Source organism: Cryptomeria japonica, chromosome 6 (assembly GCF_030272615.1).
Source record: "Cryptomeria japonica chromosome 6, Sugi_1.0, whole genome shotgun sequence".
Lineage (NCBI taxonomy): Eukaryota > Viridiplantae > Streptophyta > Pinopsida > Cupressales > Cupressaceae > Cryptomeria > Cryptomeria japonica.
This window is the reverse complement of record NC_081410.1, coordinates 13,858,473-13,872,483: the sequence shown is the minus strand read 5'-3', so window position 1 is coordinate 13,872,483 and position 14,011 is coordinate 13,858,473. Positions and strand designations below refer to the sequence as shown.

General features: G+C 40.6%; 1 protein-coding gene across 1 annotated transcript in view; it reads right to left on the bottom strand.

Annotated features, from left to right (window-relative positions):
* The window catches only part of LOC131069898 (uncharacterized), a 74,909-nt gene extending 61,003 nt beyond the window's left edge, over window positions 1-13,906 (bottom strand). Inside the window, exon 1 of the mRNA XM_058005449.2 lies at window positions 13,720-13,906. Coding sequence (XP_057861432.1) covers window positions 13,720-13,773 — 54 coding nt within the window. The 5' untranslated portion in view covers window positions 13,774-13,906. The remainder of the gene's footprint in view (window positions 1-13,719) is intronic.
* Between the last annotated feature and the right edge of the window lie 105 nt (window positions 13,907-14,011).

Here is a 14,011-nt window from a genome sequence, read left to right as displayed (position 1 = left end):
AGCATAGGTGGCAAAAGCATTCCCCAATCTAGTTCTTGTTTCTGAAAGGGATCCTTGATGGAAAAGAAGGTGGATGCCTTAGTTAAATTTTGCCTAAGGACCAGTCCTATGAAGGTGAAGAAACTCTCTTGAGCTTTGACCTTCAGATTTTCCATGATCATTTCATTTTCTTGAATTGCTTCCTTTGATAGCAACATCTCCAAAGTAGGCGAGTATCTTTCATCAGGTGCCACAATCTGCCATGTCTTAAATTCTAGATAGCAACGAAGAAGTTTGCCCATATGCTAATATCAACTCTTTCACAAATGTGACGACTTCTTTATTGATGTTTACCATCCATTTCTTAGTTTCTTTCGCTGTCACCTTCAACTCTTCAAAGTCTCCAACTGTTTCTTGTGGAAGAGCCAAAGGCGAGGGAACCACTACATTTCCTTGAGCAATAGGATTGATCAAGTGTTGGAGATAATTTCTCAGTTGTTCATTCTCTTTCTTTAATTCTTCTTTCTTTTCTTCTTATCTCTTCAATCTTTCCTTGATTGTCTTTGAAGTCAACATGACCAAGGTTGGTGTCTCCAATCCTCTTCCACTTTGAAGTGATTTTAAGTTCTGGTTGTGCTCCCTTGCTAGCGAACTTCATTTGAACTTTCCTTGAAAGTCCTCCTTGAGCTGACATTTACCTCCTGAAAATCATGAAAAAATTTCTAAGTTAAAAAAACAATGAGGGGGTTGGATGTTTGTTCCCATCCTAGAGTGCAAAGTTTGAAGAAGTTTTCAAAGGTTAGTTTTAACTTGTGAAACTTTTTGAAATTGAAGCATTTGCCCCTAAAAAGCATAAAAAAGCAAGACAATTTGAAATGAAAGTCGTATTGTAAGTTTCGGAAAATTCTTGAAAATCAGCTTTAAAATTCTCCCGGAAGATGTCTTGGAAGTTTGCAATTTTGAACTTTTTCAACACTTCGCCAAATTTTCTCAAATTCTTTCCTTTCAAGTCACGCGAATTTCTTTTTGATTTCCTTTGTCAAAACTCTCAAACTCTTTTCCTTAGGCAAATTTCCTCATGCTTTTCACTATTTATTTTAATCATCTTTCCATTTTCCTTTCAATAGTTGGGTGAATTGTATCCTTTGCCTTTGATTTTGCTTAATCATTTTCATTTTCCTTTCTTTACCTAGGTGAATTCCCTTTTGATTTCAACCTTTGTTTTCCAAATTTTCCCTTCTCAACTTGGGCGAATTTCTCTTTGCTTTTCACATTTGCTTTCACCCTTAGCCAAACTTCTCATTTATCCACCTAGGGCGGACTTCATGTGGGGATAAGGAACTTTCTAATGTCCCAAGGCGGACTTCATCTTGACTTTAGAATTTTTTCTCATCTCTTTATACTTAGCCAAAATTTTGACTTTTCCCTTCAAAAATGCCAACACTTAACCACTTTCTTTACCCATTCCTTGGGCAGACTTTGCATGTGGTTGAGGAAGTTTATGCCTTCATGTATGGATAAGGAGCTTTCTAACCTTTTCTCTTCTTGGGCAAACTTCACCTTGGATTTCACAAAAGCCAAATTTTATTTTTCTCTAAGGTATCAACACTTAGCCAACATTCTGAATTTTTTTCTCCTCAAGGTATCAACAATTTACCAATTTTCTTATCCTCTCCTTCGGCGGATTTGCTACTTGGACAAGGAATTTTCCTAAGTGTTGGGCAGACTTCACTTGCTACCAACTCATTTTTGCTATGTGTAGGGCAGAGTTTGCTTCTTGACATGCCATTTTTGCTATGTGTTGGTAGGAGTTTGCTTGTTGTCACGCCGTTTTTGCTATGTGTTGGTAGAAATTTGCTTCTTGTCATGCCGTTTTTGCTATGTGTTGGTAGGAGTTTGCTTGTTGTCACGCCGTTTTCGCTATGTGTTGGTAGGAGTTTGCTTGTTGGCACACCAGTTTTGCTATGTGTTGGTAGGAGTTTGCTTGTTGTCACGTCGTTTTTGCTGTGTTGGTAGGAGTTTGCTTGTTGTCATGTCGTTTTTGCTGTGTGTTGGTAGGAGTTTGCACATGGTTAGACTTTTTCCATTATGCCTTGGGCAAAGTTTACACCTTGTCATGTCATTTCTTATTGGCCTTGGTGGACTTTACTTGGCTCCAAGTCATTTTTCATCATGTGTAGGGCAGACTTCATGTGTGGATAAGGAACTTTCTTCCAACCTTGGGGGAAATTCATGTGTAGTTATGCCAGGTTACTCTTTGCCTTGGGTGGAGTTTGTCATTGCACAAGTCATTGCACTTGAAGTTTGGATGGAGTTTGCCATTGCACAAGTCATTGCACTTGAAGCTTGGGTGGAGTTTGCCATTGCACAAGTCATTGCCTTCTCCATTCAGAAACTTTCTCTTTGCCATAAACACTTGGTGGATTTTCTTGCTCAACATTTCATGTTTGTCTCGAACTTCTAGATCAACGCCCTATCTGAAGATTTTTCCCTTGCTTTTCATACTTGAACATACAAACTTTTCATTTCGAAGACAGGAACCCTGTTGCCATGACCTGAGTGACCCAATCCAAGGTCAACTTTCAAAAAAACTACAAAAAGCAAAAAAGCAGAAAAGCAGGCAAAAAAGTTGCTTCCCAAATTGGTTCCAAAATGCAAATAATGAAAAAACAAAAAGCCAAGAAAGTAGAATCCCACAAAAATAGGAAGTTGTCAGAATTGGCCCAAAGCAATTGCTTTTTTCGTCCTTTGGCTTACCTTAGCACTTCTGAGATGTCAATATCAAATGATTTAATTCTCGAAGCCATATACGCTACTTTGTTGGATAGCTTACAAGATAAATATCAAGCCTCCAAATAAAGCAAAATTCTATATTTGAAGAATTTGATGTTTTCTACTAAATTGCATGAGTGGGTATTTATCAAAGGATCTTTTGAATCAACTCACCATGATCAACAAACCAATGGAGAAGAAGGATATGGTTACCTTAATCATCAATAGCTTGTCGACCTTATATGTGACTTTTATGGAATCTCTAAATCTATTGGCAAAAATCCAAACTTTGACATTTGACAAGGTCAATTCATACTTGTTGAAGAAGGAACAACAACAAGAGAAGATGGGTGAGGTTTCTTCTAGGAGTTCAAAAAATGCACTTATAGCATGATCTTAGGGTACAAACCACAATTCTCTTTCTTCCACTTCACCACCACAGAGAAACGTACAATGCTTCTATTGCCAAAAATTTGGGGATATTAAAATTATTGTAGAAAAAGGCAATACGATTTGTCCCACAACTAACAAAATGAAACTAATGTGGCAATATGATCTATCGCACAACCATCACTTAGATGAAAATAGTATCGTTGAGATGATACAATTTGGGCCAAAAAACTACCTATAATGGCCCTAAACGTTTTCTACTCACATGAACCCTCACATTCCCTGGTTGGGGTGCAGCCCCAAACCACACTAGGTATGGTAGGAGTAGGATAAGCAACACATGTCTAGCGAATTTAATATCCTTTAAAGCTTCCTCATATAGCATTTCTGAAATATTGCAGGTATGATTAAAAAAAATTATGCACTTCGATGAGCAATGAGAAAATTTAAGCACTATCTAATGGGGAAAGAAACCATTGTGCACATAAATCACCAGCCACTTCAATATTTGCAAGCACATTGAAAGTGACATGAGCTTGAATCAACATTGACATGAAAGAAGACAAGACACAGAAATTTTGGAAATAAACTCGACACCCTAAGGCATTAGAAGGGTGCCCTTGGGCACCATAAATGCTGTATAAAGAATCGATCGATGGAATTGAATGAAATAGTAAGAGAAATGCTCTCTATTTATACACCATTACTACATATTCACAGGACCATAGGCCAACTTAATAGAGGCAATTATCCCAAAAAAATATTACAATACCTTACACATGTAAGCCATTTAGGCTTTTCACAAACACAATCTTATTAACACACAAAGACCTCATATATCTTGAACATGTAGGCCACTTAACACAAGAGGTCTTATTCACGTATGTAGCCTCCAAACACAATGTACATAGTATCAATTAAGATTACCATTATCCAAAGGTGTACCACATTAACCAGTGAATTGATGAGACCATTGGAAAAAGGTCAAGGTCATCAACATGATATGCACTATTAGGAAATCTGAAATAACCATGACGTTGAAAATTCAAAAGTGGAAAAATACCAACAAGGGGTTTGAGCCATTGATGTGATATATGATATCTTCAGAAGCTTCAGATTTAAGTTTCTAGGAATCTTCAGATTTTTCAACTGCATCACAATCTTTTAGATATCTGTTTTAGATGGAAAAGTGTTCTCAGTTATAGAATTCTACAGCTACAATATTTTCTTTTCCATTTAAGATCTCTAGTTCCAAACTCAAGTTTTCAGTTTCAGAAACTCACATATTTGTTTCTGAATTTCCAGACATTCAAGTCTGAACTGTTACATCAAGTAAATTGCCAAGTTTCTGATTTGAAACCATTGTATATCTAGACATCATTTAGAATCTATAAGATTAAACTAAACTGAGTTCTGATTAACTTACTTGTCCTTTGGGCATTGTATTTGCCCCATTGCTGTTAATCCTCATCCCATTTAAAAGTTTAAGCTCCTCTTTCAAAACAGAAATCAAATCTTAACAAGATTGAGCCAGATTGTCTAAAATTCTGAGAATGTATCCTTTGCTCAATATTTGTAGATAGTAATTGTCATTGCAGTCAGATTTCCAATTTGCCAGATGCACGATTGATTCTAGCAATAAGTTTTTCATTTACTACTCATACATGATTCGGATTTTCTTCTTTGAAGAGTTCCTTCAGATCGTTCGTATATATACATTTGCTTACAATTATGGTTCACTGATACAAATTTATCCTACATCAAAACAAAATCACTTTCTTTGCAGTGCCAAAATCTGGCTCCTACTCTATGCAGATGTTAAAATTCAATTCTGAAATCCACATCCAGAATCTGCAAATTAGTTGATGAAGTAGAAGATTTGGTGAAGACATTGTAATAGCAAGTTGAACATACACAAACTTCTCATTGACTGGGTCCAAAGTAGCCACTAAACCTCAAAATCAACTGCCCCTCAAACCCAGTGGAGATTGCTGCCCCCAGACCCCCACTAGTTTCAAAAAGCAAAAAATTAAAATCATTTTGGACCATGCCGGATGGAAAAGCAACTTTTTTTACTATCTCGAATTTTGCCCAAGTAAGTGAATTACATTTTTACTTTTAAATTGCAAAGTTAATACCTATCCTAAGTAATACTACTATAGATTTTGAAGATGGCTTGGTTCACTGTCCGTGGTGCTGTGGCCGTGCCGAGCTAGGGTTTGCCCTAGCTCGCTTCTTGCTTCTCGGCGTTCTATGTATGTGAGGGGGGTTGTTGACATGCTCCAGGGGAAGGATTTTTCTTTTTGCTGCCCTTGCTGCTACCACGGCGGGTGTGGGGTGCGGTCGAGGGTGTTTGGTGGGCAGGTGCGGAGGTTGTGTGTGCTGGCAGAGGCGTGGTGCTGGCTTCTGCCCAGTTAGGCGTGGATTGGGCCCGTGTTGCCCTCTTCCTTGTCCTGCTTCCCCCGTTTTTGAGTGACACGAGTGGGGTGTTTGGGGTTGGCTGTGGAGGGTGTGGGTTTGGCTGCATGCAGGTGGTGCGCTAGTGTTCTTTGGGGCCTCACGTCTACTTTTTGAGGGGTTTGTGTTTGCATGTAGGGTTTGTTCATGGCAGAGCAAGAGGTCCGAGGTGAGACTTCTACAGTCTCCCAGATTTTGGATTTCCGTGCAGCTTTTGGAGCTAAGGCGTCCTCCCCAGCAGTGAGGGGATTTAATAACAATTTATTTTCTTCTGATTCGGGGGGTTTTGGGATGTGTTCTTCAAATGGTTCTCGCATTCCGAAGGTTAATGGGTGCTTGGAACAATCGAAGGAGAGACCAAAGTTAGTCATTCAGCTGGAATGGATCACTGATGATGTTGCGTATTATTCAGAGCATTCTTTACTATGCAAGTTTTTGGGATTGAGGGTTTCATTGCAATTTTTGGAAACTTGGGCCCAACGCATGTGGTCACCAGAGGGTGAAATGGACATCATGCTTCTGGCAAATAACTACTTTATGGTCACCTTCAACTGTATGACGGATCGCAATAGAGTGTTCGAAGGTGGGCCTTACTTCCATAATCAGACCGATTTATTTATGAAACCATGGCACGTAGGCTTCGATCCTTCAGAGGAGCTACCGAATCGGGTTCCAGTGTGGGTTTGGCTCCCCAGATTCCCAATTGAATGTTGGAGGGATGACATCACATATGGTGACTTCGCTCCTAGGGAAACCAGTTGGCCCTCCCAACAGACTCGGTTAAAAAAGGTAATGACTTTTGCCTGCATTTGTGTTGAAATTGATTTAAGTAAACCATTGCCAGATTCAATGGATATATGTATTGGACCTTATTCTTGGGTGCAACAATTGGATTATGAGACCCTCCCCTTTAGGTGTCATCTTTGTCATGAATATGGCCACTTACAGAATAGATGTCCTAGATCTAAACCCAGTGCTCCTCAACCTCCCCCGCAGCCCAATGTTCCTCCAGTATCAGATAACGGTAAGGCCCCTACTTTCGATGGTGCTACTGGGGCTGATGGCTTCATTCCTGTCAAGGCCCGTAATAAGAATAGGGATCTCAAGAACTTTGAAAGAGAGACAAGAAGAGGATACTTTCAACAGATTTGATGTTTTGGACGATCTTAGTCAGCAGGAAATCATTCCGAGCTTCCTATGTTTCAACCAGAATACTGTGACATTAGGAGAAGAGGGGGGTGTTGTAGAGGCTATCCAGACCCCGCAGGATCCTAGTACTTTGCAGATGGACATGGATACCCAGCAGGCGACTCAGGAGAAAAAGGCTTCTGATGTGGAGGTGAAGATGGATGATGTGGATAATCATGATTCAGTGCTTAAAGCAAGTCCAGAGGTGGTAAAGGGTAATAAGGCTTCTCTCCAGTTGGGTGTTCTCCAAAGGGACCTGATAAAAGCATCATCACATAAAACATCTAACGCAGGTAGAAAGAAGGATTTGGAAAAGATTAAGCTGATGGGGGGAAACTTGGTTGAGTCAGGGTCAGTGATGACCCTGGATTCTCATTTTTTGAACCATCTGAAATGATAGTTCTCTCTTGGAATGTTAGGGGCTTGAACAGTGGCCCTCGACAAAAAGTTGTTCGGGACTTGGTGAGAGCTCATTCTCCAGATGTTCTTTTTCTACAGGAGACCAAATTATCTGTGGATAGTATGATTGGTTTGATGCCAAAGTTGTGGAGAAGAGGAGATTGATGGTGTATTGGAGCTAAAGGTTCTTCAGGGGGTGTGGCCTGCCTATGGGACCCTCGAAAGGTTCACCCTCTCTGGTGGATGTCATCCAATTCATCTTTATCGATGATTGCGGCCAGTCTTGAGACAGGGGAATCTATTCTCTTCTCTAATATCTATGTGCCTACTAGCTTTCAAGGAAAACAGACAGTGTGGTCCCATATCACCTTTGTTCGTAGCTTGGTGCCCCTCTACCCGTGGATTTTGGCTAGTGATTTTAATGCAATTATAGAGTTGGAGGAGAAACGTGGGGGAGCAAGGCGATTAGAGCCTTCTGACTTGTTGATGCGAGATAATATTTTGGCATTGAACCTGGTAGATATCAAACCTACCAATGGTCAGTTTACATGGAATAACAGGAAGATTGGGGAGAATTGCATTTCTGAGAGGCTTGATTGTTTTTTGGTGTGTCGCTTCTGGGTCACAGGTGGATTGTCTACTACTTCAAAGATCTTAGACTGGTGGGGGTCGGATCACTGGTCGATTAAGCTCTCTGCTTCTTCTGCTCGGATTCCTCGATCCCCCTCCTTCAAATTTCAGCTAATGTGGCTACGAGATCCCTCTCTTCTGGATTTTGTGGCGTTGTGGTGGAGGAACGGACGACCTACCTATGGCACGACGATGTACACATTCGCCAAACAGCTGCAATTTGTTAAGTATCAACTTAAACGTTGGAATCACCAGTGTTTCGAAAATATCTTCCATGCTCAAGCTGCTGCCTAGTCGAAGTTGGATGTCATTACTATGGAGATACGAAAGCTTGGTTTGACTAAGGACCTAAGCAGAAAGGAAGCTAAAGCGGTTAAGAATCTGGAAGAATGTGAGATTCCGGAGGAAATTTATTGGAAACAGAGGGCGAGGATTGAGTGGCTGCAAGAAGGTGATAAAAATACTGCTTTTTTTCTTTCATTCGGTGAAAGCTAGGAGACATGGCAATTTTATCCCTGTTCTTGTGAATGATAGGGGAGAACAATTGGCCTCTTTGAAAGATATCTCTAGAGAGACTGTTCAGTACTTTGCTTCTCTCTTTAGGGAGGAGCCGCAGGGGGGTTCAAAGGAGGAAGCTCGGGTCTTTGCTTGCATCCCTGCTTTGGTCACTCGAGAGATGAATGAACATCTCATGGGCAATGTTACTCTTGAGGAGCTGGAGAGGATTGTTTTCCAAATGAAGAAAGGGAAAGCCCCGGGACCGGATGGCTTTCCCATTGAGTTTTTCCAAGAATTCAGGGATATTATCAAGTTGGATTTACTTGAGGTGGTTCAGGAGTCCCAAAGGAACAAGCAAATGCTTTGTGCCCTGAACTCCACTTTCCTTACGCTTATCCCTAAATGTGAAGGAGCTGATCAGTTAAGTCAGTTTCGCCCTATCGCCCTATGCAATGTCATTTATAAAGTTATCTCCAAGTTGTTAGCTAAAAGACTGAAAAAGTGGCTGAAGTATCTTATTTCGGAGGAGTAGAGTGGTTTTGTGGAGGGCCGACAGATTTTGGACGGGGTGGTCATTGCTACAGAGACTATCCACTCAATGTCAACTTCCAAGGGCAAGGCTATGTTTATTAAACTGGATATGGCGAAGGCATATGATAGAGTGTGGTGGTCCTTCCTTCAGAAAGTTCTTGGTGCCTTTGGGTTTGCTGAGGATGGGATCCAATGGGTTATGAGTTGTGTCACTTCTACTTCCTTTTCAGCCTTGATCAATGGTGAGCCCAGTGAACTATTTGGCGCTTCTAGGGGTTTGCGGCAAGGGGACCCCGTCTCCCCTTATTTGTTTATTCCTTTTGCTGAAGGATTGGGGAGATTGTTGAAGCTAAGTGTGGAGAGGGGTCTTATACAAGGGTGGAGATGGGGAGCTGGTTTTCCTCCGCAGTCCCACCTCCAATTTGTAGATGATACAACTTTAATGGGATTGGATACGATAAGGGAAGCCACTAATTTGCGTAAGATTGTGGATGTTTACTTGGCTGCTTCAGGTAAACTTATTAATGAGGATAAATCTTCTATCTTCTTTTTTAATATGCCAGGGCCTATTCAGTTGAGGATTGCTTAGATTTTGAGATTTCAGATTGGCTCTCTCCCCTCCCCTTGAAATACTTGGGTATCCCTATCTCCCCAAGGAATCTTCCTAGGGAGTCTTGGCAGTACATTATTGACAAGTTTCGTTCGAAGGTGAATCAGTGGACTCGTAGGTGGTTGTCTTTTGTTGGGCGTGTTCAGTTACTCAAGTCGGTGGTGCAGGCGCTTCCTATTTACAGATGCTTGATCCAAGTGGCCCCTATGGGCTTTGTTAAGGAGTTGATGCTTTGGCTTGACAATTCCTTTGGGCAGGCAATTTGACTTCTTCAAAATGGAGCCTTGTTAGGTGGGAGATTGTTTGTAGTCCGAAGCAGTTAGGGGGGCTTGGTCTAAGGTAATCTACTTTGTCGGGGTTGGCGTTGGCAGCTAAGCTATACTGGCGGTGGTGTGTGGAGCAGGACCAAGTTTGGGCCAAGATTTTGCCCCATAAGTACCTTCTAGGAGTCCCAAACGAGGATAACCCAAGGTATCCTCTTGTTGGGAAGGGCTCGGCGATATGGAATACACTCAAGAAAGGAGCTACTTTGATAAAGGAAGGTTTATTTTGGATCAGCAGAAAGGGTGAAGAGGCTCTCTTTTGGGCAGACTCATGGGACGGCTCTCCTCCCATTATTTCCTAGTATCCTAATTTGTTAAACTTATGCCAACAGTTTTTGGAGGCTGGATGGTCAAGAGTGAGCGACTTCAAGTCCTTTTCTCAGAATGGCAGATTGAGGTGGCAAGATGGAAGACTCCTAGTGAATGGCCTGCGGTTGGTAGTGAGGAAGAACGTGGAGAGTTGTATAACATTTTGTCTCACAGGTATTGTAGCTCCCTCAAGGGGAAGGATAGATTGGCTTGGCTTCCGAATCCTAAGGGTACATTCACTGTTGCTAGCGGATATCAGAAGTTGATGTCTCAAAGGCTCAATGGGGTGGAGGTTCAATGGTGGAAATATGTTTGGAATAAATTTTCTTGGCCAAAATGCAATTGCTTTGTTTGGACACTTTGGCATTGAACAAATGTCTTACTTGGGATAACATTCGTAAGCGTGGATTTCAAGGGCCCTCTATGTGTGTCTTATGTGGTACTGGAGAAGAGGATTCTTCTCATTTGTTTTTTAGGTGCCCTTTTTCCCTTCAGCTCTGGCATTCTTGGTGGGGTGTCTGGAAACACCCTTGTGTTCATGCTTCTTCCTTGGTGGAATTTTGGAACAATTTGGTAAAGCCTCCGACCTTGACTCCTTTTCTTCAGATTGTGTGGTGTATTGAGCCTACTTTCATTCTGTGGCAGATCTGGTTGGAGAGGAATCGCAAAATCTTTAGGGGAGTAAAGCTTATGATCCCACAAGTTTGCCATCGAGTTGTAGGTATGATCCAAGGGACAGTGGAAGTGAAGAGTGAGGTGATGCTCCCTTTGGATAGAGGGGATGTTGATATTGTGGATAGACTGGGTTTTCAGGGATTGTCTTCGGCCTCTGCTTGTGTCAGAAGGGGTAGACGTGCGAAGAAGAAGGTTCATAGGGAGGGTAGATGGCTGCCTCCCCTTGAGAATTTCCTGAAGATCAATACTGACGGCTCTTCGAGGGGCAATCTTCGACCAGCTGGGATTTGTGGAGTTGGTAGAGATTGGGCGGGTAAGGCTGTTTTCTTCTTTTCTATTCATAAAGGGCAACAGGCGAACAATTTTATGGAGGGGCTAGCTATTCTTTATGCCCTTGAAAGGGCCTATGCTTTGGGATGGCGTAAGGTGATATGTGAATCAGATTCACAGGTTATTGTCAATATGCTGAATGAGAGGAAAGTGACTGATATCAACTGGCAGCTTGCCTTGGTGGTTCAACAGACTTTGCAGGTTAGTTCTAGGATGGAGCAAGTGTCTTTCATTCATATTCCACGTGAGTGGAATAAGGTTGCGGATTTGTTGGCCAAGTGGGCTTCAAAGCATGGTGGGGATTGGAAGGTTGAGGGTTGGGGAATCCTTTCTCTTGATTGTCGCCAGGATCTAGAGAGGATCTTGGTGGAGGATATTGATGGTTCTGATATTGGGTAATGTGGTTCTTTCTCTGGCTAAGTCTTGTGCTCTGTGTTTCTTTTGTAATCGTCTTTCCTGAGTTTTAATAAAAAAATTACCCCTTTTAAAGAAATAAATAAATAAAGTAATATTACTATGACTTAGCAGCATTGCAAAGTTGTCTAAGGTACAATCATAGGACCCTACATAGAGCCAGTGATGTTAAGCAAAAAGATAGAGGATACTCTCTACCAAATTCATGATTCCATGTTGTGATTTTTGTTTTGATGCCATGGATATCATTATGATATCCATGAGTTGTGTACACCTAAAACACTTGGGAATATTTATAAATTTAAAATTATTGTTTCATTCAACTCGAATCCACTTTTGTACTCATTTGAGCAATGTATACTTATGTATGCAATCAAAGTAGCTTCTGACTGATAATTTTATTACATCTGTAAAGTTGATTTTGTGGAAATGGTTAGCTAGTTCGGATCATATTTTAATGTTGCCTTGTGGCAGTTAAAATATTATCTCATTGTAATAAGGTTAAGCGATTTATGTCTATAGGGCTGGACCCAAATGTAACGTGTGGATTTAGCATTTCATGTCTAATAGGGCTGGGCCCAAAAGAAAACATGTGACAACTTGCAAGTTATGTAGGCCCCAATTTGGGTGCCAAAAGTGCAAATTGAAATATGTAAAATAAAGGGAATTGGTTAAGGCCGACTTAGAAGACTTGAACATGAATCTTGTATATAAACAAGATTCATTCTACACAATGCATCATCTTGGTCAAGCACTGCTAGCCTTATGTGAATCATCCTTCCAAGAGCAGCGAACTATCTTCTTGAGGCAGCAATTTAGTCCTAGGAACCAGCGAACTATCTCCTTGAGGCAGCGATTCATTCCTAGGAACAGCGAATTGTCTCAGTGGCAGCGAATCACATCACAGTCAGCGAAGTCACTCCTATGCTCTGTGAATGATCTGCATGACAGCAAATAGCAAATCTTGATATTGCAGATAAGTCTATTAAGCTATTCCTTGTGTTCTAGTTTGGAATCCTCATTCTGCTGTTCTTATTTATATGTTGCTTCAAGTGTTGAAGCAAAGTTGTATACTGATATTGTCAAATATAAACTGGGATCTTGTTGCTGGGTTTTTCACCTCCAAGAGGGAGGTTTTCCCAGGGTACTTGTGTCTTGTGTTGTGTACTTTTATTATTATTATTTCTGCTTATTCTCAGTCTGTGTATAATTTAAGTAATTAGATTAACATCCGATTGCCTAAAATCAACAGATTTATTGAAGGGCACGTGATAAAAGCCTTAAATCCTTTAAAAATCTGTATAATTCATGTTTTTTCAATTTACCAAGTCCAAGTCTTGTTACTATGGGTTGGATGTTATCCTTGAAAGGTACTAGTCTGAAAATTATGCAGAAAGCCTTTGACTTATATGCCACCCTTGAGAGGTACTTCCCTGCAAAATGCACCAATAAATTGCCCCCTTAGGCAAATCTATTAGTTAGAAGACACCTTGAGAAGTACTATTCTATCAAATTCAACAAGAACTTGTACCTGTCCTTATCCATTGAATCAGGCCGCAACTGGAGTTTTGCAATATATTATTGGATTCCACACATGAACATGCTGCCTTTCTGAGATTTGAACAGGGGGCTCCTATAAAAACCCATTGATTTACCAATTGAGTTTATCCAATTGACATCGATCTCCTATAAAACTGCCTTCCGTAATCAACATTTTCAGTACCCAATATCGGCATAATCTCGCGCACCGTCTTTTCAATCCACATATTACACCAAAGACGCATAAAATTCGAACTATATTCGATCCCCTTGATAACCGAAAACCCTAATTCAGTTTTTCCTGTAAATTTGGATTTTATTTTACAGACAATTTGTCCAAATAACCATAGTTTCCAGAATAATCTCTAGTATAGAAAATAGCAGACCAGAAGCCTAGCTTTAGACGCGCAAACTTCTGGAAACTATATATTGAAGCAAAATCACCAGCTCGTAACAAAATACTAGCAATACTACAAAAAGCGCAAAACCCTTCGATAACAGTAGAAAGAAATTTTAAGCGATAAACACTTTCTTTATATAGATTCGTAGGTCTCTGGTTCAAATCATCTGAGAACGATATGGTTTAAAAAATAAATCAAACAGGAATCAATATTCTTTAAAAGACTTCCAAATGTCATTACGGTACAAATATTGAAGTGGAAAAAACAATTGTACCGCTTGAGTTGCACGCAGGTTGGAGATCGCACGTCGAGCGAGAAATGACGCCATGGCAGCGATCTCAGCAATTTTTTTCCTTTTTTCCCTTTCGTCGTCTGATAAATCTGTGGTAATTACATTAATCAGAATGAATATCTAGCAGAGAAATGATTTAATACAGTTGCCCAACGAGAGGCGGTACTGCGAGTGACCGGCATTTTAAATTTATATGAATAGGCCAAATGCCAATATATTTTTATTTTTTTAATGGTAGAAAATTTGAACTATGCCTACAACATGGAGATCAACA